The sequence below is a fragment of the Nansenia antarctica genome (assembly GCF_963989245.1).
Source record: "Nansenia antarctica genome assembly, chromosome: 5".
Classification (NCBI taxonomy): Eukaryota; Metazoa; Chordata; class Actinopteri; order Argentiniformes; family Microstomatidae; genus Nansenia; species Nansenia antarctica.
Genome location: NC_137690.1, coordinates 10,147,781 through 10,173,763, shown reverse-complemented (window position 1 = coordinate 10,173,763; position 25,983 = coordinate 10,147,781). Strand labels below are relative to the sequence as shown.

General features: G+C 44.9%; 2 protein-coding genes across 2 annotated transcripts in view; one reads left to right on the top strand and one right to left on the bottom strand.

The window, feature by feature from the left end:
• Positions 1-13,153, top strand: part of znrf3 (zinc and ring finger 3) — a gene marked incomplete at its 5' end in the record, with an annotated part of 26,985 nt that extends 13,832 nt beyond the window's left edge. Inside the window, 6 exons of the mRNA XM_080532408.1 lie at positions 5,146-5,220; positions 6,775-6,906; positions 7,578-7,688; positions 8,582-8,749; positions 10,786-10,888; positions 10,983-13,153. Of these exons, the coding sequence (XP_080388534.1) occupies positions 5,146-5,220; positions 6,775-6,906; positions 7,578-7,688; positions 8,582-8,749; positions 10,786-10,888; positions 10,983-12,766 (2,373 nt within the window). The 3' untranslated portion in view covers positions 12,767-13,153. The remainder of the gene's footprint in view (positions 1-5,145; positions 5,221-6,774; positions 6,907-7,577; positions 7,689-8,581; positions 8,750-10,785; positions 10,889-10,982) is intronic.
• A 1,754-nt stretch (positions 13,154-14,907) lies between these two features.
• Positions 14,908-19,339, bottom strand: coq5 (coenzyme Q5, methyltransferase; the record flags this gene model as incomplete). The annotated part of the gene is made up of 7 exons (XM_080531155.1): positions 14,908-15,930; positions 16,401-16,512; positions 16,777-16,865; positions 17,019-17,125; positions 17,891-18,109; positions 18,611-18,760; positions 19,159-19,339. 7 exons carry the CDS (start codon positions 19,337-19,339, stop codon positions 15,829-15,831), a joined length of 960 nt encoding a protein of 319 aa, XP_080387281.1. The 3' UTR covers positions 14,908-15,828.
• Positions 19,340-25,983: the final 6,644 nt, after the last annotated feature.

Below are 25,983 nucleotides of genomic sequence, written 5' to 3'. Positions count from 1 at the left end.
TGTATGACTTGCAGGGCCCTATTATGCACTTCATAAGTCTTAAGCAATAAGACGAGGCGGTAGATCTAAACTTAAGACGTGGAGGCGTGGTCAAGGCCACTTTGCTATTATGCGTGCGGTAGTGGGCGCCTAAGACCCGGCGCTAAGCCCAGAAATTAGTCATGGGTGTGTTTTGGGCGTCTTCTCAATCAACCCAATCAGCGTGCCAGGTGCCATTCCCTTTAAGAACCGGCTGCGTTTAGTCATAAGCGCTATGCTATTATGCAGTTCTATTATGCAGTTCTTAAGAAGTCGGTCGGCGCGCATGCGCAAACCGCGGAGGCGCACTCGTGTTTCAAAACGTGCATGAACTCTAGCGCCTAAGAACTTTTCAAACCACTTCTTAGCGCTAGGCGCAAAGTCAGATCGCATAATAGCAGGGGCGCCTAGCGCACTTCATTAACATATGAACACTCCCACAATGAGTAATATATGCACGGGAGTCTTACGTCTTATGTGTGGGCGCCTATCGACACCTGCATAATAGCAGTAGCGCGTATGAAGCGCATAATAAGGGTGGCGGTAGGTCTTAACCTGGCGGTGCGTCTTAATTAAGACTTAAGACGGCAAGTTAAGAAGTGCATAATAGGGCCCACAGAGTTTGAACCCGGGTCGTTCGTCATAGAACTGTGTTAGCCCACTGAGCTCGAGCCTAGTCGTGAGGTTGGAGAAAATGAGTTTTCAGGCCTCAGAGACCAGGTCACTCGTAAAACACAAGGACTGTTCAACCTAACCCCCAACCACCTCTGCTACATTATGCTTGAAGAATGAGAAAGCAGACCTGAAGAGACAGGGGGGGTTTCGAATGTATTTTCATTTCCTCTCCGAAAATGCATAGCTTTCAATCAGCAGATACATAGCCACGTTGAAATAAATCTTTGATTTTATTTTAGCAGAATGTAAATAATGTCCTGGCACACACATTCTACTTTAGAGAAGAGAGAGAAAAAGCCGACCACATATAAGAGAATCCATGGGAGAAAAGTATGCCTTTATCTTTTAATAAACCGAAAAGCCAGGAGGCAACATGAAATTACGGCATAATAGCAGAGGAGAGCCTTCTGAAGACTTAATTACCTTAATTATAGCAGTACGGAGAGAGGGAGAGCAGAGTGGGAGGGAGAGAGAGAGAGAGAGAGAGAGAGAGAGAGAGAGACGAGTCGAGGAAAAAGAGGGGGAGAAAGCAAAGAAAAAGAAGGGAGAGCACAGCAAAGGAAAGTGAGAAATGGAGAATAAACTGGTGAAATAGCTTAAGACCAGTGCATAACTTGCAGGTGTAGCATTGTGTGTGAGTATGAGTGAGTGTAGTGTGAGTGTGTGAATGTGAATGTGTGTGTGCGCACGCGCGCCACATTTGAGTGGGAGAGAGACTGATATTACACAGAAACTGTGTGACAGACATTTTGACTGAGTTGAGAAAGGTCTTTTCAGAAAATGGTGAAATCTTCTTTCCCTTAAATCTTACAAGCTGGCAGACGTACTTACCGGTTTCTAAACATAGCTTTCGCCTTCCTCTCTGTCCTCAGTGTCTAGACTGGCTCTTGCAGTGCTTTTTTGCTGCGGTTTCTGTCCACTTGTACCCACTTTCTCATGTTTTGGAGCCAAGATGGAGCCGGGTGAGCCAGCGGTAGAGTGCAGGCTCTAAGTGAGTGTCTTTGACAAGCCACGGACATAGAGCTCCAGTTTGGACTTTCTGTGATGGTCCTTCCTTTCATGTTTACATTGTCAGTCCCCCCTCCTTTCCATCTTTGAATGTCGTTCGGGCTAGCTAGCAGAACGGCCAGGCGTACCTCAGGGTTCTGTTCTAGAGGACACTATTGAGATTCACATCAGTGTCTGCTCAAGGGGTAGAGGTGGAGGTAGCGTTACTTGTCATTCTAGTGCAGTTTTAAGTTCAAAAGAGCAAGCAGAATATCTAATCAGGGGCATACCATGCAATACCGCAGCATACATGCATACAGTGTGGTTCCTTGTGGATTTGACATTGTGAGAAATAGTGATTAATGTGTGCGCTATATAGTCATGACTCATGCCAAGAGATGTACAGACTTGCGTGCCGTTACGTTATTTCATTTCAACTACTGTCCTGAAATGTCTTCTCTTAGGAAATAGTTTGCTGTTCAGTTCTTCATCCTTTTCCTCTCATGGAAGAGATCAGCTTTCAGGATTGGAAATGGGTGGGGGGTGGGTGTGTGTGTTGTGGGGGGGGGGGGTGTGCGGCACATTTAAGAGAGAGGGAGCTTGCCTGTAGGTACATTTTTATTGTCGTCAGGCAAGTCCCTGCACTGCAGCGCCTGCCCAAATGGAGATTCTTTGGGAGGGATCTCTTTCTTCTGAAAGCGTCTTACCAAGAGCTATTAATTATTAACTGGGATAGCTAACATCAAAGGAGCAGACGCAGGCTGAATTAAATGGGCTACAGCCTGGTAATGTGCAGCTGAAACTGGGTGAGAGGGAAAAGGCAGAAAGAGACTTCACTCTCCGCGTTTGAACTTCAAGTGCATGCAGTTGGAAAAGAGAGAGAATGTTAGCTAATGTAAAGTGGACGTGACTGTTGACCAAAGAATATTTCCCAATTAAGAGAATAAGCCTGTTTGATATTTCAGCCTAATATTTGTTTTCTCTTTTTTTTTTTCCGCTTTGAATCCGCACCATCATTTGGTTCATGTTTATTTGTTGTAACATATATATATATATATATATATATATATATATATATATATATATATATATATAATATATATATGTATAGTTATAAACTGAAAGTTGGGATACTATACCGGTATACTAATATTGGTTCCCCATTGTGCCTGGGTTTTAAAGTAGCTTGAACTGGTAAGAAACCAACTGTATTTTAGTATCATTACTTGTCTCAGTTTATGTAAATGAGCACACTTTAACCCCGTTGAAATCGACTTGTTGGCTAGTATGTACGTACATCAGACATGACTATTTGTTTGTTGTGAGTCAGTCCTGTACGTCAGACATAAGTATTTAGTTGTGAGTTGTGAGTCAGTTTGTTGATTTAAAGACACAGACACACACACACACACACACACACACACACACACACACACACACACACACCCACCCACACACACCTCCTACATGTCACTCCCCTTATGGTGAATCATACACCTTCATTGCCTCTGCAGTCGTGTGTTAGGACCTGTCAGAACAGACAGTGTCAGTCACAGAGCACTTACAGATCACTTCCTGTCTGAGAGGTCTGTAGTAATAAAGCAGATCCTGGCCCCCGCTCTCCTCCGCTGCTCACCACACACCTCCTCCAGCCAACATGGAGGTGAAAGTGGATGGAGGCCTGCCAGCCTGCAGATAGACGATGAGGAGTAGAGGCGATCAAACACGCACTGCGCTAGGCCAACTCTCCCTACTCTGTTTTGATCTCACTCCAGTATTGGATGGGGAATAGATGAGGGGGAGGGGGGATTGGGGGGGCGGGGGGGGATTCATGACTGGTGTGAGAGAGAACACAAGTCCCCTGGGTTCCCCCTCTGTTTCTGCCTTGGCTTCTGAAGGTCCTCAGTTCTCGACTCTGTGATAGAATATCTATCGGATTGGAAGAGGAAAAGTCCAAAAGCCCTCTTTCTCTCCCAGTGCCGCGCCCTTACGCACTGCACTGTATATGCACATTAACATCTATATTCAGACTAAATACAGGGCAAAATTGTAATCAAACTACACATTCCAGGTTGAGTTATTTCCTTTTAGGGTAAAAAGTGTCCAAATACATGGTCGGAACGGTCGCTCGGACAACACAGATCTGATTTCATAATGGGCATGTCTCTTGTAATCATTACCCACATTTCAAAAGGCCAGCACACCCTCAGCATTTTACTGCAGACTCTCTTTTTCGTTTTCGTTTTTTTCGTTTTTTTCGTTTTTTCTCAGAAAGCACAAGATCAGAAAAGCCAACAGAAACAATGTTTTGGCTTGTTTTTGTTTTGACACGGTTGCTCAATGAAACCGCAGATTGCTGAATGCCACCTCAGAATTGAGCATGACCGGGGTTGGTGAAAAGACTGCTTTTTCACCCCCGCACCTTAACTAACTGACTACCAGGCCTGTAGACCTGAGCTGCCTTGTGACACTTCTCAGCCACAGCTCTGTACTGTACACTGTCTCTTTGATCTTGTTCCCCCCTCCCCTTAAATGAAGAGTGCTGGCACGAACCCAAGGGCGCTTGATAATGCCAGGATATGATCCTGCCTGCACTCTTTGAGATCATGTAGTTCAGACTTCAAAAACATCTAAATAGGGCAACACGATTCTACCGGGGTGAAAATAGATATCGGGAACGTAGGAGTTAAGATTTAAAAAAAAGAAGAAGACTTCTTTTTTTTTTCTCTTCAGAGGAAGCCAATTTGGATTCTGTGAGGAGATACTCTGGGTTCTGCAGAATCAACGGTTTCCTTTATCTCTTGCCTGAAGCAGAAGCCATCAAAAGACTTCTGTACCAGTTCAGTCTCTCACCCAGTGTATTAAAGGATCTCTCACTCTTTTGGCAGTTGGTGAAGTTGTTAAGTTTGAGACTTAGTTTTAAGAGCACTGCACTCTTCTTTAACATTGAAATGTTAACTTTCAGAGTTGCCGCCAAAACGATGGCAGCCTCTTTTCACTATATGATGCTTCAAGCTGGTTATACAAGATGTCTCTCTTTCTCTCTAGTGCATGTTTTGTAAGGTATTTAGACAGTAAAAGCTGTGGAAATACGATAAATCCAATGGCGATCATTACTATAATCTGATGCAGATGCACTCTGAAGTGACATCATGTATAAAGAGGGTTGATGGATAGACCACATGTGCTCATCCTACCAATGTTATCATCCAGTTGTTTACCTCTCGATGGTGCTCCACTCCCTCTCTGGTGTCGCTCGAGCTGATTGGTTCTACGCAGAGTCAGGACATTCAAAGTCAGAGAAGGCCCTCTAGTGGCTAGCAATGAGAATGTAACATTATCGTTCAGAACATTTTCAATTGCAAATCTCGCGGATGTTTGTATTTGATCTAATGCTGTCTATGCCGATATGTTGTTTATGTTTGTGATTGCTGCATTTCTAATGATTGTTTTTGTTTCCTGCAGGCAAAGAGAGCAGTTCAGAGAGGAGCAACAGCTGTCATCTTTGACGTGTCAGAAAACCCTGATGCCATCGATCAGGTTAGTACGCACGCACGCACACACACACACACACACACACACACACACACACACACACACACACACACACACACACACACACACACACACACACACTCATAAGGCTCGAGAGATTCCTCTCCATCAAGCAGGTTGTGTGTGTATGCATCAACAATGGCCTTTCTCTCTTTACCTCTGTATAAAACCATGTGGATAAACCTGGCTCATTCAACCATTTGGGGGTTTAGCCTAGCTTAAAGAGCACTGTACTGTGAGAGACTGAAAATGGATATCCAGGTTAGGCTTTCAGTAGACCAGGACCATGCTCTGTTGAGCTCATAATTGCACAGGTAGTGCGCACCAACATGCATTACCTCATCCCCTGGGACCAGAAATGATCCATGGAGCTCTCTATTTCTCTCTTTCGCTCTCTCTCTCTCTCTCTCTCTCTCTCTCTCTCCATCCCTCCATCCCTCCATTCTACCCAGACTAGTTCCTGTGCCTTTGTTGTTACGAGAGGGGGTAATACATAAGTTGCTCCTCCGCTCCGCTCAGCTTTGTCGCAAGAATTCTCCTGTGGTATTCAACCCAGCCATGCCAGGCCCGGACTTGCAGTTTTTTTTTTTTTTTCCTTTCTCAGCCCCTGGGTCGTAAAGCGCCTAACTGAGAGATAAAAGGCTTGTGCGGGACCACATGAAAGGCGGCGCGGGCGGCTGTGTTAAATTCCCCCGAGAGGGTTTTCCATTTGGAGCGGCCGAATCGGCACAGACAGGACCCACAAGGCCGAGGGGCAGGGAGGAGGAGTTAGGGGAGAATTAACTTCCCACAGCTGAAATTAGGAGAAAGCGTTATGAAGTTAATGTATCTGAACTCACTCACGTATGTACTTTAAGCACCCCCCATGCGGAAATGGAATGGTTTTTCGGTAATCAAGAAGCGCTTTGATTTAAGTTCCCGATCTTGCACGCTCAGTTGGGTCTTCAATTCATACTCCTTGGTTGGACTCTGAGGTAGTGGCAGACCGAATACATTTCCCTTTACCGTACACGTACTGTACATGGTTGTATTGACATTTTGACACCAATGGCGGTAGACAGGTCGACTCCATTCAGAACCGGAGATTAAAAATGTCCATAGCTATACTTTTTACCAGAGCATATTTCACTTGGAAACATGACGACAGGAGAAGAAGAAATAGAAATGTAAATATCCCTGGTATTTCCCTTGGGCTTTCAAATGACAGACTCCAGCAGCAGACTAAAGAGGGGAACTGAGGAGGAGGCAGTCTGTTTCCACTAGGTTCCATATTCAGAACATACAATTCATTGACATTTTTTTTCCTTCCCCGCTGTAGAAAGTGAACCGCAGTTTCCATGTCTTGAGCCTATAGGTTATTTTCTCAGCGGGAAATGAAAGAGTTTATGCCACGAGCCTCACGATATTCATACAGCTCATATTCATAAGCCGATAATTTAGAATACGGCGCACTGCCAATGTGGTGTAGGGGCCAAATTTGGATTTGCCCATTAGTGCTGTGACGCTGGTTTGATGCGTGTTTCTCTCCTCTCCATCCAGCTGAACCAGGTGGCAGAGGACCCCCTGAAGCGGCCAGTGGTCTATGTTAAAGGGGCCGACGCCATTAAGCTGATGAACATCGTGAACAAGCAGAAAGTGGCTCGAGCCAGAATCCAGCACAGACCACCGAGGGTAAGAGGCCACAGGCGCCAAAACCAAACCTGGGAAGAGGCTAGTGCCTGGATGTGTGTGTGTGTGTGTGTGTGTGTGTGTGTGTGTGTGTGTGTGCGTGCGCACGTGCGCGCATGCGTGCGTGTGTGTGTGTGTCCCACAGTACGTTTAGTAGTGTTTAGGATATAGAATTCAGAAATTCTTCCTGGGAAATCTGACCCTCTCTATTATTCCCATTCTCTCTCATGGCTGGAGGCGTGGGCCTCTTGCATCGCACTCCGGCAGATTGATATCACCCATTTAATAGAGCTGGAATATTTGATAAGAAATCAGCACACTCTGAGGTCAAGTAGCCTGCCATTACCAAAGGCTTTTTCAGAGGGAGGAATGGATGAAGACACAAAAGTCTTTAGAAATGAAAGAAAAAATGACATCACGGTTTGTCATTGTACAGTATGTTTTATGTATGAAGGATACCATTTTATGGATTCTCTAAAACGATCAGGTCTGATGTAGACTGTACAGTACTGTATATGTCAATACTGTGCAGCTCTATTCCCCAACCCATGTGTGTGTCTATATCCATGGTTGTCTATATCCATGGTTGTCTATATCCATGGTTGTCTATATCCATGGTTGTACTGTATTTGATGTTTCAACCTTCCCCCTTCCCCCCTGTGTCTCCCTAACAGCAGCCGACGGAATACTTTGACATGGGGATCTTCCTGGCCTTCTTCGTGGTGGTGTCTCTGGTGTGTCTCATCCTGCTCATCAAGATCAAGCTGAAACAGAGGAGGTCCCAGGTCAGTCACTAACCTCCTCACCACCACACTGCTGACTACAGTATGGTGGATCTTCATTTCCTGTGTTTTTTTCCAATGTTCATATTAGGACTGAAATGGTCTGGTGTGGTGGTGACACAGAGCTCTCAGCAGGGGTACTTACGTGCATGAGTCAGGCTTAATATTTCATTAATGTCGATGAGAGGTCTTTGCTCTGGGAGCCAAACACACTGAGATGTCGTGATGAAGCAGAACAGTAGCAGGAACCCCCCAGGACAGGTGAAATCCTGCCAGCGTGTGTGTGTGTGTGTGTGTGTGTGTGTGTGCGTGCGTGCGTGCGTGCGTGCGTGCGTGCGTGCGTGCGTGCGTGCGTGCGTGCGTGCGTGCGTGCGTGCGTGTGTGTGTGTGTATGTGCGTGCTAGCTTGAGTGCGTGGTGTGTGTGTGTGCGTGCTAGCCTGTGCCTACGTGCGGCTGGGTTCACAGTCACATTGGCTGATGAGTTAGCCATGCTGACTTCCTTTGATGGCTGATTAAATGAGCTGTTTATACCAGGGGGCTAATTGTCACACATTATTTCCTTAATGGTGCCTATCTTAGCTATCACATTTGAATACCTTGGATCAGCTGATCGTTTGATCTCAGCTGACTGGAACATGCTGGCCTGGGCATTCTGTTATGTACGTTATGTGTATGTTTGTGTGCAGTGTTTCCCTTGTAGCAAGTATGCAGGGAGGGACCCCCCTGCTTTGAACTTTAAGTGGCTTCAATTGGTGGAAAGTCTGTTGCCATCTGGTCTTTCCACCGTCACCCTGTCTCTTGTTTAGATTCTAACCTCAGGGAAAAGCTGTGTTTGTGCCTGCGTATGTAAAACACTCCTAGTCTGACCCTCCGCCCCTCCTCCCCCCCCCCTCAGAGCTCCATGAACAGGATGGCCATCCAGGCCCTGGAGAAAATGGAGACCCGCAAGTTCAAGGCCAAGATCAAAGGTCAGCGCGAGAGCAGCTGCGGGGCGTCCGATTCGCTGAGCAGCAGCTCCACCTCCGACTGCGCCATCTGCCTGGAGAAGTACATCGACGGAGAGGTGAGACAGGGCGGCGTGTTGATTCTGTTGTTACGGTACACACGATGTACGCACGCGCACACTCACACACACACACACACACACACACACACACACACACACACACACGGACCGCAGAGCAGTTGTGACAAGTTTTGTTGTGAGGCTGGCATTTGATTTGAAGTGGTATATTTCAAGGAATGAGCTTGGGGCCCAGATGTCAGTGGACGAGGCTCATTGATGTGTGGCAAAGGGCCGTATTCATCTACTCCGACTCATCGCTCTCACGTGCACTCTTAATGTGTGGGTTCGGTCCGCACGTGTCCTCTTGATTTGGGGGGTTCGGTCTGCACGTACGCTCGATCTCGCACCTGGAGAGATAACGTTGTCATGGCTGCATGGGTCTATGATCTACTTCCTGTTTTTCCCAGCGCGGCGTCCTTTAATCCTTGAGAGTCATTGTCGAAATATTTATTCTAGAGCCTAATCTGGGCCTTTGAGGGTTTTTACTGTAACAGCATTGCTCATCCATTGCCCGGAGACGCAAAGGGGAGAAGCCCCCAATGCCCCAGGGACGCGGTTAGGGTGTGTGTGTGTGTGTGTGTGTGTGTGTGTGTGTGTGTGTGTGTGTGTGTGTGTGTGTGTGTGTGTGTGTGTGTGTGTGTGTGCGCGAGTGTGTGTTTGTGGTTATGTGTCGTCTCGAATAAGGAGTGGAAGAAAACACACAACAAAGCGTGGCGCCGGGGATGGCACAGAGGAAGTGGCTATATAAAAGGCTGAATGGCATCAAAGCTTATAGTTTTAGCACTGAACTAAGCAACAAAAGCTGAGTGGAGAAGAGCCCAAAGAGGAGATGAGTCACGCTAGGGGGCAGAGAAAGAGAGCGAGAGAGAGCGAGAGAGAGCGAGAGAGAGCGAGAGAGAGAGAGAGAGAGAGAGAGAGAGAGAGAGAGAGAGAGAGCGCGAGAGAGAGAGAGAGCGAGAGAGAGAGAGAGAGAGAGAGAGAGAGAGAGCGCGAGAGAGAGAGAGAGCGAGAGAGAGAGAGAGAGAGAGAGAGAGAGAGAGAGAGGGAGAGAGAGAGAGAGAGAGGGAGAGAGAGAGAGAGAGAGAGAGAGAGAGAGAGAGAGAGAGAGGGAGAGAGAGAGAGAGAGAGAGAGAGAGAGAGAGAGAGAGAGCGAGAGGGGGAGAGAGAGAATAACATAATGATAACACCCTTGCTTTGTGTCAGAGAGTGTTGGAATCCCTGTTTTCTGTGATGTTAATGTCTGGTCATGGGAGTAAAGCATGAATGAATGAATGAATGAATGAATTAGCCTCATATTAGCCCTGCCTCGGTTTGCTCTGTGCAATAAAGATTACAGGGGTAGGGCTGTTACAGAGTTACTGGTGTAGCTATAGAGCCCTATCGTGTTTGTAGTTTTGGTTACGATATTGAGATTTCTCTACCCTACTGCATTTTAACCCGAGATACTGTCGACTTTTTCTGAATTCTGAATTTCTGAACAGCTTTATTGAATTCGTACAGCTTAGAACGTTTATAGTGTACGCCCTGCCGTCCTGGGAATGGTATCCCAGGGATGCTAGGTGAGCCCCTCTAAAGGGCGAGCTGCTATCGTGACCCCCGGTGAAGGGTTGATAGGGCCTTCAGCTGGGGGGGGGGTTGAGGTGATTGGGAAGTGGTGGGTCAAAGGTGTAACAGGCTTCTGAACGACAGCAAGTGCAAGGAAGTCAGTAAAATACTCTCACAATGTGTGCCCGTTGGATTAAAGTTGATGAGGTGTGGTGACGCCCAGATTAGTCTTCATGGTTGAAACTGCACTTCAGCTTCATTTGTGCATCTTTGTCACCAACAAGTCCAGTGTGATGAGGGTGATGAGAAATGTGTTGCCGCTTTGCTGCCACCTGTTGGCCATTCACCCATACTGTACTCTGAAAATGCTTGATATTTCCTACCCAAAGAGAACCGAAACCTGTACGGGAATATTAGCCGACATTTTAACGTCGACCATTTTACAGTAACCCTGTGTTAACTCTCGTCCCCCCTCTCTCCCTTCACAGGAGCTCCGAGTCATCCCGTGTGCCCACAGGTTTCATAAGAAGTGTGTTGACCCCTGGTTGCTCCAGCACCACACCTGCCCTCACTGCAGACACAACATTATCGGTGAGTTAGTCAACAACACTGCCCTCAATGATGTACTGATTTCCCCCCGGATGCGGTTTTATTCATTCGCTCTCCCTCTCCCCCCCTCTTTCAGAGCAGAAGAAGGGGAACCCAGGCCCTGTGTGCATGGACCCAGGCAACCCGGTCCACAACCGGCAGCAGAGGGTAGTCCTGCCCGTCCACTACCCAGGCAGAGTCCACCGCACCGGGCAAGTGACAGCCTACCCTACCCGCACCAGCATGGACCCCCACGGCAACCCCATCACCGTGCTCACCGTCGACCAGCACCCGGACCCCCAGGGCATGTACCCGCCCCAGTCGGCCTCGGCCTTCCTGCGAGGCTACCACCCCACCCTCCACCTGGACCACTCTCTCAACCCCCATCACTGTGGCATGGAGCACCGCGGTCCCCCCGCCTACCCTCAGCAGCCCCACCACGGAGCCTTCAAGAGGCCCAAGTTCCACGGCCGCAGCTTCTCGCGGGCCGCCTGCTTCTCTCAGTACGAGACCATGTACCAGCACTACTACTTCCAGGGGTTGACGTTCCCTCAACAGGCCCAGGAGGGGGGGGCCCAGGGGCCGGCGGTCGCGGGGCAGCTGGGCGGTGCTGGGGGCGGGCCCCATAAGGGCCACCACAGCCGGGCCTTCCAACAGGGGCTGCTCTACCCGACGGTGGTGCACATGGCCCCCGCCTCAGGCTCGCGCCTCGGCGACGCCGGGAGCACGTCGGGCCTGGGCTGTTACCACGGCCACCGCTCGGTGTGCAGCGGTTACCTGGCCGACTGCCCCGGCAGCGACAGCAGCAGCTGCAGCTCGGGCCAGTGCCACTGCTCGTCCAGCGACTCCATGTTGGACTGTACCGAGGTCAGCAACCAGGGCGTGTACGGCAGCTGCTCCACCTTCCGCAGCTCGCTCAGCAGCGACTACGACCCCTACGTCTACCGCAGTAAGAGCCCCTGTAGAGGGGGGTCGGCAGAGGCAGGAGGGGGGGCAGCCGCCTGCCCCACAGCCCAGGGGGCGGCCGAGGACTCCCTAACCCCCGCCCCCTCGGGACACGACTGCCTCCAGCCCCCTCCTCCCGGGGCCTCGGGCTTCGGCTCCGGGGACCAGCTCTCCAGCTGCAGCCTGGAGCCCAACTACAGCAGTCGCTCGTCACTGGAACCCAGGGAGAATAGCACCACTAGCACTACCTCAGCCGGGGCCCTCGAAGGCGCCGGAGCGGACAGGGGGAAGGGGGGGCAGGAGGAGACGGGGGAGCTAGGGGGGGCAGCGTGTAGCTGCTGCTTCGAGGTTCTCCCTCCCAACATGGAATGCAAAGGGCAGGACTCGGACAGGGTAGGGCCACTGGCCTCGGCACGCTGTCACCGGGGGGCGGAGTTTCAGAGCTCCGCCTCCTCGCAGAACTTTTACACCGCAGCTGAGCACATGTGCCCTCCCTCGGAGCAGATGAGCTACGAGGGGCTGCCCTGCTGCTTCTACAAGGAGATGAAGGTTCACCGGGCCACCGGGGGGCGATACGCCGAGGACTACGCGGTAAACGTGCAGTACGCGCACGCAGACTCGGACGCCTGCTCGGGACAGGGCTGCTGCGATCACAGCCAGAGAATACCCATAATCCACGAGGACACGGACTGTGAGCTGGGCATGGGGGCAGAGACTCAGAGCAGCCTGTTGCCAGCCGGCCTCGCAGTAGAGGGAGAGAGGCAGACAGGGGAACAACAACGGGAGCCCAACGAGGGGTACTTCTCCTCGGGAGAGTTCAGAGGTCAAACGTACCCCCAGGAGGAGGAGACGAGGGCTCTGTTCCACCCCCAGAGCTCCAGTACCCACGACGCGTCGGGAAACAGTGAAGCTACAGACGAGAACCTGGGGGTATGAGGTAGAGCCCGAAAAACAGGGACTCAAACCAATGTCTTTGGTACCCTATCAGTCAGTCAATCAAATCAATGAAAAACCCTCAGTTGCCTTGTTTTAGCCTTTTTGCTCCCTGAGCGACCGAATGTTATCATCTTAGATGGTGTGGATTTCTACTGAAAATGACGGCCTGACGTATCCAGACATATCCAGTTCATTCCTGTGGCCACGGAGCAGCTCAGCCCACATCCGCATGATCAACAGCATCAAGGGGGCTGAGATAGAGAATCATAGCACAAATATGGGGGTGAAGTTCAGCACGTTTCAAGCAAGTGGTTGGCAGGGGTACTAAACAAAGGCCCACCCCCCCCACGACCTTAGAGGGTCAGGGCCGCCACGCGACTATAGGAGAGAAACTGTGTAGCTGGCCCAGTTTGTGAGGTTTTTGGGGATTTGGCGAGTTGGTTTTCATGTGATATCTAGACTCCATTTTGTGCAAGATGTTTGAGGATTTTATTTTTTTTTGTTTTTCAAATGTACACTCTTAATTCTTATTACACAAATACCTGCATGTACATGCACACAGTTGCCTATGCGTGTATGGAGACAGTTGCCTATGTAAAGCTTCAACAAACCACCAACTCAGATGAAAAGGTTATATACCAAAATATACACACAGTTTTGTTTTTTTTGTTTTGTTTTGTTTTGTTTTATTTTAGGGGGTGGGGGGTGGAGGGTGAGGGTGTCAATTGGAGGGGAGCCAGTGTCACACACTTTTCTCATTGAGGAGATTAAGCTATACTAGACCACACTTCTCCGTTGGTGGCATTCTCAATGGGGTGCAACTTTTAGATGCAGATAGAAATGTTTGCGGAGTGGAAACAGATCACGGAATGATACATACATCGGGCATGACATTTCCGTCCAAACGTTGCACCCTGTCGACTGTGTCACTTTAGGTTGAAGAGGGGTCCAGAGTGACATAGTTCCTTCAGGTTCATAGAAAGTTATTTGGAAATCTTGAAAGGATTGGTTTTCTATCAATTTACACTACTCGGTAGTTCAGAAGCTCGTTTTTTGGTGTGTGTGTGTTTTTTTTGTTGCAGTACCTCATATACTATAGGATGGAATCCTATCTCGAGATCTGTGCGTGTAACTCTTAATAATTTGCGTACATTTCCCATTGGCATTAATGCAAGATTTGCGTGAATGTCAGTGTTACGCATACAGATCTTGAGTCCTGGTTCCACCCATAATCAGTCTCCTTTTCCCCGATACTTGCTTAAATATAGATGGGTTCCATGGGCTCCATGGGTTCTATAAGGCTCTACTGTGTCTAAAAAGGCCAAAGGAAAGTAGATGGGAAAGAGTTGTAATTCACAAGGGATCCATTTTGTATTGTAGCTGTGGGTTTTTATGACGCAGTTACACCTAAAGCATCTTTATCAGATTTTCTTAAAATCACACAATACACATGCTCACAATATCATTCATGCTTTTCTGTTTGTTTTACAGACTGTTTTATACTGTTTCTATGAAATGTACCCATTCTCTTCACAGAGGCGATCGTTTTGAAAAATAACCCTATTTATATGTTAACCCAGTGCCGTAATCAATGAAAGTGAGAATCTAATCTTGCCTTTGCATACAGATATGTACTGCAAATATAACATTTTGGGGTACTTGAGTCACTATTTAATTTTTTTTATTGTTTGTAGCACTTAAGAAGATTGTATAAAAAGAAAATGTGTACAAAAAATTAATATTTTTTAATTTTTTAAGAATATAATTATTTTCTCCGTCATTACCATTTTACAAATGTTTGAAAGGCTAGAAATCAATCTGTGTATATTTCTGTATCTGTATAGCAGCACATTTCATAAATGGAAATATGTTCTCTGAATATTTATTTACTAATATATTTATCTTTAAGCCATGTCTTATGTTCAGAGTGTATGAACGTTTTGGAGTTGTTATTTGGTTGCTTTTTGAGAGATCACTAACATGAGACTTTGTAAATACATGGTAATTGCACACGAGACGATTAAATATTCTCTGACCAAAAACTGATTTTAAAAATTTAGTACCATACAGTTTTGTAATTAAAGTGTACAAAGATCTGTAAAATATACAGTTTTATTCAAGTAACTCATGTTGTGGCGTCTTCCTTTCAACCCAGTTGTTCATTACAAACAAGAAGAATAAAAACATCAACTGAATACATGCAAACAGTATAAAAGGTGTTACATCTTAAGTCTACGTTTAGCACATGGCACCACATTGGGTAGTAAGTTTTACAGTAAAAGAATTAGACATCTAGATGATGTCATCACAACGTCTGTATTTAAACGGTAAATGGCCGTTTACCGGTAGTTCTGATGAAAATAGAGCATTCCTCTTGTACTGTATATTACATTGATCAGACAGTAGTTACCCTACTTGACCAGATGATGGCAGACTAATATAACTAAAGACAACATTTCACATGAGAAGATTTGGACACAATTGTTCAAGATATTTTTCAATCATTTCTAATTGAATTATTATGCAAGTAGATATCTTCCCCACATTAACAGTATAGAGGAACACAAGAAGAACAAGGTTAACAAGTGTTTGCATTTATTGTAAACCAGATCTGTTCTACGAAATGTGTAGATATTTAGTAATTTAATTACTAAAAGGCTATCATATATACATCCATCTCTGAAATCTGTGTCCTTATAGCCAAGCGCTGTTCTCATGGTACAATATTATCTACATTCATAAGGCTCATAGTTATATCTCTTTGAACAGAGGCTTGACTAAGATAGTCAGTGTTTACCCCAAAATGACAGAAACCTGCATAAAGTAACTGTCTATTGGATCACCTGGAAAAAGACAGCCTTTCCACAATCCGGCAAATAAACACAGTATAGAAAGCACGTCTGTTAATGCTCCCTCTTTAGTAGTGGACTCTGCTAGCTGCGTGTACATCCGAGTCAGCTGTGTCTCTGTGAAGCGGGGTCTTGATTGGCCACAGTTCCTCAGGCAGGTCAAGCCTAGAACAGTGTTGTTGTTGTCATGGAGGAGGCTTTAGTGTTTTCCTCTTACAGCTTGAAGCCAGAGTGAATGGCCACCACTCCTCCTGTGAGGTTGTGGTACTTGACAGAAGAGAACCCTGCCTCCTCGATCATGCCTTTAAACTCCTCCTGTGGGAAGGAGAGAAGAGGGAGTTAAGAGTGAGTGAAACACACAGCCGACATCTGTCATGAGGGCATGTAATCAAAAGTGTTGGGGGGTTGGGTCGGTTTCACAGACAAGGCTTAAGTCTAGTCCTGGACTAGGCCTAAATCACACTTTCAATGTAAAATCTTGTTTTTTTTTGTCTAGAATTAGGCTTAAGCCTATCCGTATGCAACTGAATATAAACCAGGAGGAACTAATGACATTGAAATAGGGCCTCTTAGCATATTAGAGGAACATTCATTCAGGTAAAACATTTAAGGGCCAGTTTCACAGACAAGGCTTAAGCCTAATCCTGGACTAAAAAGCATCTTCAATGGAGATTTTACATTGAAAGTGTGATTTAGTCCAGGACTAGGCTTAAGCCTTGTCTGTGAAACTGGCCCATTGAGAATGATTATGGAAACAGTGGCACAGCTGTGTCATCCTCTTTCACCTGGTCTGGGAACTTCCTGATGCTCTCCACCAGGTACTGGTAGGACTTCCAGTCACCAGCGATGACCTCACCAATCACTGGGATCAGCTGAAAACTGTACGTATCATAGAGCCTATTGGTGGGGGGGGAGACACTATTTATTGATGTGACCAATGCAACTCTTATATTTGCACTTAGAGAGCTATATAGCTCTAATGAGTGACTGCATCTTAATTAAGCAAAACTTGAAAATGACTGTAGATCTTGTCCTTCAGTATCTACCCAGGTTTGACAGTGATGAAGTTCACAGTTGAATATGTTATAGCTACCGGTAGATACAATATGTTAATTCAGATCAGAAAATTCACTGATTGGTCTCTCTCTCTCACTCACTCACTTGGCTAGCAGGGGATTGGTCACTTTGCTGAACTCTAGGCACATGAACCTGCCTCCAGGCTTCAGGACCCGTAGAGCCTCCTCCAGGGCCTAAATGAGAAGCCAGAATAAAAACGTGAAGTCAAAATAAAAATGTGAAGTCAGAATAAACATAAAACAAGACTTAAGTTAAGGCAGATTTTGCAAGAGAAGGAAAGGACCCGTGGATGTTGTACACTGAAGGGAGGCACAGCAAAGAATTACCAGATCTATGTGGGTAACGTTTCGGATACCAAAAGCGATAGTATACACGTCAAATTGGTCGTCATCGAAGGGAAGCTCCTCTGCATCCCCGACAACCCAGGACAGGCCTGTCAAACACACATACACGTCAGAGCAACATACTGTACAACTTATGCCACCAACACCAATCATACTGTAAATACACTACACACACATACACACGCACACGCACACACACACTGTATGGAGTGCATAAACTATTTGATAAAACTTGATAAAAGTCAATATAAGTTAATTCATTGAGGGTATTAAGGTGTACTAAAGGGATAGTAAAGACAGATAAGGGTTGTGATGACGGTTGTGTGTATATGATAAATAAGTTTATTAATATCAGTGATAACGAAGTGACTAATCCATGAGTGAGGTGATAAAATAGAAATAATGAGAGATACGATGGTTCAAAGTCAACGAGTTTACATGTTCACACCCCTAACGAGCATTGACTAACAACATAGTATAGTCACTGTGACTTACAGTAACAGGCATCTCATATGCTATACTCTACCATTAGATGTCCATTACACGTCATCAAAGGTAATCAAGTGAGAAGGAGCTCTGAGTAGAGGTATTATTTCTGAGTATCAAACTTTGAAAAAGGTGGCATGCGTAAGCGCAGTGTAGTGTTGATGTTCCCTGCTTGCTTATCACGTCTCTCCTCAGCGGAGGATTTTATAGTCTCGATTTCACAACTTTCTATACTATGCCTCTTCTCTATACCGCTCTCTCCCAATACTCCTGAACCTTCTAATAAATAATATATACAAAACGAAAGTGAAAAAAAAAAAAAAACAGTGGGAAAGCTGTCATTTAAAAGGTGTTATTAATATAGTTACCAGTGGTGAGACCCTGGCTCTCTGTCTTCTGTTTGCCCACTTTCAGCATCTCCTTGTTGATGTCACACACCACGGCCCGGGCCTCCTGGGGCTCCGCCTCCTCCTTGTAGCTTTCGGAGATCTCCTGCCGCGAGGGCGTCTGCTGGGCGCGCGCCGTCCGCCGCTGCGCGCGCTCCTGCTGCGAACGCACGTAGTCCAAGAAACGGACGGAGATGTCGCCTGTAGGGACACAGGTATGGAGGGATCTCTGAAGGCTCTAATAGAGGACCGCCATCACACACATCCAACATGGATCAAAGCAGGGAGCAGAGCATGAGGAATATCAACATTGGTCCAGCCCACAATTGTTTCAGCTCTCCCAATATGTGATTCAATACCTCCAGACTTTTTCCTTTCCGCTGTGCCCTATATTTTTGGTTTTTGAGTTTTTTTTTTGCTTGGCTTGCTCTTTGGGGATCTATGATTCATGGATCTATGATTCTTATTGTTTGTATTGTATTTATTGTTTAGTATTGTTGTTGTTGTGAAGCATTTGAGACATTAGTCTATATAAAAAGGGCTGTACAAATACATGTGATTGATGATTGACAAGAGTGCCTGGCTGTCAGTGACCCTGAATCCTCAGTTTAACCTCCCCATCCCCACCATTGTATACACTGTATGGATCAGCAAACAACCAGCAGTATATCCTGTCTAAGCAATAAGTAATTGAACGCCTACCTGTTCCCCCAGCGACATCCAGCAAGCGTGTGCCAGGCTGGGGGTTCATAGTGTGAAGCAGCATGTCCTTCCACAGCCGGTGGACCCCCAGACTCATGGCGTCATTCATCACGTCATAGTTCTGGGCGACGCTTTCAAACACCTTGTACACTGGAGGTACACACACACACACACACACACACACACACACACACACACACACACACACACAGAAGGGAGGAGCAAGGAAGGGTTTAACAGGTCAATGAAAAGAGAGGACGAAATAACTTGCGATTGCAACCAAGTTATTTGGATGTGTGCACCCTAAATTACTGACTTCACACTGGTTGGCATGACATGGTGGTATGGGGGCGTGTAGCCTAACCAACACACTAACTGGGCCATGTGAAGGTGATGCAAGGTGAACTAGGTTTTTGATACCAGGTTTCTAGACCACTAGCTAGATAGAAATGGTAACTTCCAGCTCAATAAACTTCAGATGTCATTCAAAATCGGACGTTCCGCCTGCAAAACTGATAATCGTATTAATTTTAATTAATCCAGCCTACCTCTTTCTGCTTTCTCTCCTTCGGGCACGGTCTCGAAACCGAAATGTGTACTTTTGTCCCCGGCGGCACCATGACTAAAACACCGACACACTGACAGATCAGAAGGACAACTTGACCGGGAGATATGTCGTGCAGATTCACGGACTATTCTCCGGGCCAGCAGCCTGATGGAAGCTGCCATGTTGCCTTGTGTTATTCAACTGCGTAGCTACGTCAGACACGCGTCATGTCTGTGCGACGTCGACAGTACTTGTAGTTTCATTATTGTAGTCATTTGTGTACATGCTAAAGAAATGGTAGCCTACTATTCTAGAGAAATAAGTGTACTTATTCTAAAGCAGCTGTTCGGTTCTTCACAATGCCAGTCTAATTACCCTGGGGCTTAAAATACATCTGAAAAGTGTATATAATTGGCATAATGTGAATAAAGTCAGCCTACCTGTACTGTATGGGTGCACATAGGAAACATTCTCACGGGGGATTGAGCCTTAGGTTTTCAGAGCTACAGTAGATCTTCAACACCCCTGTATAAACCTCCTAAAAGATACTGTACAGTGACCCCTTCCACCTTGACATGACAACGTCAACAGGATATTATGGGTGATGCATTCACGGTCTTGTTATCCTGTATATGAACATATAGTGTTGTTGCCAGCAATGTTGTTGTTGTTGTTGGTTTTTGGTTTTTGAGGCAGCAGACAGTACAGGGAGGGCAGGGTAAATGTGATGGCCCACCTAACAAAAAGAGCGCTAGGTCAGCTCTCTGGCAAACAAAGCGTAGCTTATCCGGCCAAACAAAAAAGTGTTGGCAGAGACCCTAAGACAATTACGGGGGATTGACAATGAGCACCATTACACTCATGGATTCAGGTCAATTTACATAGCAAATTGTTTTGGCTCAATTGTGACTTTTTCCCAAGCAATAGCACTCAATTAGCTGCAAAGGTGTAATTTGTAATTTCGGAACTATTTCATTTCTGACAGACTTTATACTGTAGCACTGCGGCAGACAGTAGCAACTGAGACTCTCTTGTTCCTCTCACTTCTATCCATGGGGCAGGCACATGCAAAATGTGGGTTTCATATCAGAGGTAATGAAATAACGTATAAAAGTGTTGCTAGGCCTATGAGATAACTACAGTAATAAACTACAGTAGGCCTATATACTTCCAACTTAGACTGAAGTCTCATCTCTTGACTGTGTCTCCTAAAGACCTCTTCACCCTGCACTACCACTCTCTGTACAGTTACTGTTATTATATATATATATATATATATATATATATATATAATAAAAACTTTAAAAATGTTTGCATTGTGACTGCCACTGGCCCCTGTTCCTGGTCCCTTTTTGATGTATAGATGATTCACTTAGTTAAGACAGATATATGTGTTGTAAGTCGCTTTGGCTAAAAGTGTCAGCTAAATGTAGAAAATGTAATGTAAATGTAAAGAATAGTGCAGATATAAAGGCCCAATCTTTTCACATGAATCCTCTGGACCTCTTCTATTGTAAAACGATCAAGCTGTGTGGGTGACAACGTTGTAGTGTATTAGCACTGATGATGAGTTAGGGTTAGGTTATGGTTAAACTAGGAATTATAGGCATTTTACATGGTGCCAATGCATGTCCACTCACAGTGTTACAACACCGATCTGGAGCACTCCCTGTTAAAAAAGACATACAATAGAGCAAGTCAAAGTGTACAAATACGTGGGTGTTTGGGAGGATGACAAGCTGAGTGTCACTGTTCATGTTGAGAACTTGATAACGAATCTCAAGCTGAGAACAAGTTAGAAGCCAGAAAGGAACTTTTACAGTGTACACTCCTGTCGGTCTTGGATTTTAGTGATGTTGTATATATGTTACGGTACATGTGGGAAAACTAGGGTTAGGGTTAGGTGCTAGGGTGCTAGGGTTAGGGTTAGACATGCCAGCATGTACCAAGTCAACGTAGCACCTAACCCTAACCCTAGTTTTCCCACATGTACCTTATTCCCACATGTACCGTAACATATATACAGGCCTCAACCATTACCCTGAGAGCACCCCCCTAACCCTCAGGTTCATTACCTTTTTATTGTTAATTTTATTTTTTCTCTTTCTTTTTATTACCATGTCTAACACGTCATTGTGATCTCTCCAGTACTGTTGGCTGGTCTGCATTGACTCTGTGTAGGCTCAAATATAGGTGTGCAATGATTTATAAGGCTATACTGGGTAAAATGCCACTTTATCTCTGTTCCTTTTTGATTAGGTCAGAAAATAAATATCACTTATGGCCAAAAATAAGAATAGGTCATGGTAGAAATAGTTTTAGCTACTCAGCTCCGTGGTCCTGGAATTCAATTTAAAACAGTTTAAAACTTGGGGTTCTAAATTTATATTTCTACAACATAAAGATGCAAGAATACATATCTGTTTCTAACTACATAAACCATTTTACAACAATCTGAGAGGGTGGGTTTTGAAATCCTCTTATGTCAGTTGATTTGACCTAGAATGACTCCGTGAGCAGTTTGGCTCGGAGCACTAAGTTCTCTTATGTACTCCTCAGAGCACCCTCTCATGTTATCACACATCTTTTTAAACTACAGAAACTATTTCCGAACAATCTGAGATGGTGGGTGTCATAGCTTACAGATACAGATACTTACAGTACATAGATACAGTGCAAGTCTATGATTTGTTCTTGCAATTGAGTTGACCCTCCCTTTTGCCCATTGCTGACCCCTCCCTGTCCCTAGCTCTTTAGCTGTCTAGTTTTAGGTTTTGTAGTTTTAGTTTAGTTTTAGACTATCTTAGACTGTTTTAGACTAGTTTTACTTTTAGACTATGTAGGCCAGGTTTTGTATTGTATTTGTTTGTGGTGGATGTTGTTGTTGTATGCCTGTGAACAGGTCACACTTGAAAATGAGCCCTTGGGGCTCAATGTGTTTTTTACCTGTATAAATAAAGTGGTAATTTGAAAAGGAATGAACCCAAGACATTTACCCATCCTATGTATACTACATCCTGCAGGATGCCACCCCATACATCCTGCTCCGTCCCTCTACTGAGTATATTTGCTACCTCTGTGTGCTGTTGCAGTTTCCTAAGTAAATGAAGATGTCCGGGTGGGGCAAAACTGAAGCTACAGGGCAGTTAATCTGTCTGGGACTATTGCCATATATTGCTTCTCAGTTACAGTAAGGCAAAACCAAACCTGAGATGAGGCAACTTACATTTCCACATTAGGCCTAATCCTAATACAGTTGGAAAGTGTTGCAAGACGTTTTGTCCGATAGCGATTCTGTTGTATTCCCACAACTGTATCGACAGCATAGTTGAATGCCGACATCATTGTTTTGTTAAATAGGATACTATGTAGCTAAAGTCTTTAGAAGAGGTGGGTTTACACTGCAGCCATTGTTTATGTACTGTAGATCTAGGACATTGTTAATCTGCTTTAGAGGTAGGCACGGAAAGGTAACTGTGTCCACAGTAAATCTGTGACTCGCCCTACCAAGCGAGTCACAGCTTAACCACTACGTACGTGCCTTAGGAGGGACCCACCCTGCAGCACCAAGTTTAGATACTATAATTAGGGGGGTGGATCAGAGGCCACTGTTGATTTTAAGCTGTATCCCCCAGCCCCCAAAGAGCACAAGGCATATATCATTGTTCCAGCCCTTATGTGTACCAGATGGGGGTATAGCTATGATGTAACATATAGCCCTGTTTTCTCCAGAGACTACATCCTGTGTATGTCACAGCTGTAAGGACACAGCCACAAGCAACAAATGAAGGAGGACCATCATTGCCCATGTGTCTGTTTATGCTTTAGTAGAGGCGTGGTGGACAATGGACATATGGAGCAGGGTTGGGATTCCATTTCAAATGAGTAAATTCAGGAAATGAGCTGGAATTCCTATTCAGGAATTTGAAGAGTGCCATTTATTTCCAATGAGGATTCCTCAGTCCACTTTCTGAATTGACCGAAATTGAATTGAAATGGAATGAATTCCAGCCCTGCGGGGGAGGTTGTTGACATACATTGCTGTATTCCAGACGAGCCTGGTTGCTACACTATAGGCATGGGGAAAGCAGGAGCTGTGGTTGTTAAACACTGACGCCCATGTGTGTATACCAGGGCGGGTACTGGCATAGCCATCTCCATTATCCCAGTGTTGCGTAGACAATGGAGGGGGTGAGTAGGTTCACACCCTGGGACAGCACCCAGCTGTGGGGAGCCATGGGCCGCTGTTTACGCTAGTCCTCCTGATCACACTCTTCAGCCTCCACCCACTACTAGGCTGTTTGCTCTGGCTGAACCCTTCCCAGCCGACACCCCCACATTTCTCTCACACACATTCTCTCTCTTTCTTTCTTTCTTTCCCTCTTTTTTTCTCTCTCTCTCTCTCTCTGTCTCTCTCTGTGTTTTCTCTTTATTGCTCTCTCGCTTGCTGTTTTTACCCTTATGTATACAGGTTTGTCTCAGTGAGATAACATCCTTTTCAAGAGAGACTGACAGCAGCAGGGCGAACAAAGTTTGAGACAAAACAACTTACATACACAGACACAACATTGAACAAACTACAGACACACATATAGTACAACAGTTACATATACAAGCATCATAACAAACCAAAAAAGCTGTCCAAATGACAATTACACTCATCTGTGATATATGTGCCGACCAAGAGTTTAAATTCCACCAAAATTACTCGTTTCATCCCTGAGAAATAAGCTAATTTCATTGGACCCACGTTTTGTTTTGTGGGATTCATATGATACTTAATAGATTTCAAACTCCAAATTTGATTTGACCAAAGTCCTACAGTACCTGATAATATAAACAGGGGCCAAAAGTCACCAATGAATCCTCCAAATTCCTCCTTTAGAAGATTGTATCAGCTAGTCAGTTCTCTATGTCTGACAAGTAATATGAAGCTACAGCTTGGAATTCTGTTTCTTCAATTGAATATTACATGAATCCCACAAAAATGAACATGGCCAATTAGGGTACAATCAATTATCTTATTTTTCAGGGATTAAACTATATTTCTACAAAATAATGACACAAGAACACGTACCTTATCTGTTTCTAACTACAGAAACCATTTCTGAACAATCTGAGAGTTTGGAAATTCTCCTTTGTCAGTTGATTTGACATAGAATGACCCAGTACTGAATTCTCTTATGTACTCCTCAGAGCCCCCTCCTATATTATGATATGTTTAGGGTATAGGCTACTGTAAATATAGATGCTCACTTCAGAGTATGCACTTCAGACACTCAAATCTGGGGTATGTAACAGCAGGGGATCCCCGGTAACTTCCCAAAGCCAAAAATAGCCGCTGCTATAACTAGCAGCGGTAGAAGGATTCATAACATCAAGTGTATTCTGGCTCAGCCCCTGTTGTCCTGTATGATATTTCATAGCAGACTCTATTTCAAACTGATGAGACAAACTAATCATGGCGAGCGACAATATACAGGATCTCACCAATTAATTAGAGATACATGAAACTTGAACCTGTGAGGTCTACAGTACAGTACACAGACATTGACCTGATATGATCCTGTTCATGAGTGGGACTGGGTTCAGTGCATCTTCTTTTTTTACTCCCACTCAATGACTAAACATGTAAATACCAAAGAAACGCTCACTTTTTCAGATGTTGATTCTGTGGTCATAAAAACAATGCAAACAGCCCATGTTTGAACTGGCTCCGGCAGCTATCACTGAGGTGACAGACCCACAAGTAAAACTGCACCTTGTAAACCCCACAGCTTTAGATACAGCACAAATGCAAATTCCTTGAGTGTTTGCTGACAAATATAGGAAGTCGTTGAGTAAGTGCAGGGTGATATTGCCTGATCGTTAATTGGTTTAGTTCTGTGGCACCTGTGGTCTGATAGAATATCAATTCTCAGGTCTGAATTTACGTCTATCTCATCTGAAACAGCCAATGATCACTGATACTATAACATGACAGATATATATGCATACATTTCATAATGTTTGCTTGTCGCAATTTCAGGGCGCCTGACCATTGTCATGGTATTTTCATCCTGAATTATTGATATAAACAGATATGAAAATCTTCTTACAATCAATCATTCATCACTTTCATCATAATGAATTAAAATGGAAAAAATATAACAAACAAACAAAAAAGTAGTTAAGAACACAAACAAAGAAATAAAAATAAAACAACAACAAACTCTCAACAACATCGCATGAAACATAAAGCCATCTAACAGTAAGAGAACTAACGGAGCAATGTGTAACTTATCAAAGGCAATGGTAAACGTAAAGGTACAGTTCTAACATATCCAAAGAGAAAAACAAAACAGATTTGCCTCAACAACTCTTAATTTCACAGTTATTCTATAAAAACATTCTGAAAGTCAACAGTAAAAGTGGAAATAGATTTCATGGACAGAGAGAGAGCAGAGATTGAAATCTTGTTTCACTTGTATGATGAAATTCCAATAGAGAAGTATGTGGAAGGTTACGCAACACTTTCCTTGCAATTCTGAGAGCATAACAAACCACACCTCTATAAGGATGTTAAAGATGCCAGTAAAAAAGTAGTAAGATCTGGGAAAATCCCAAACCGATTTTTCTTGCTGCAATATACCTGTAATGATGTTTTTCAAAAGAGAAAGTTACATTCAAATCACAAAGGAATAACGCTCAAAACACTCATACCAATGAACTTCTACACTGGAAGAAAAGTGAAAGTAGGTGGATTATAGTGTAGGTCTATAGAGGGGAAAGCAAACTGATGCAATATATTGCAATAACTGTGTTTTACTATTAACTATTTTAAAAA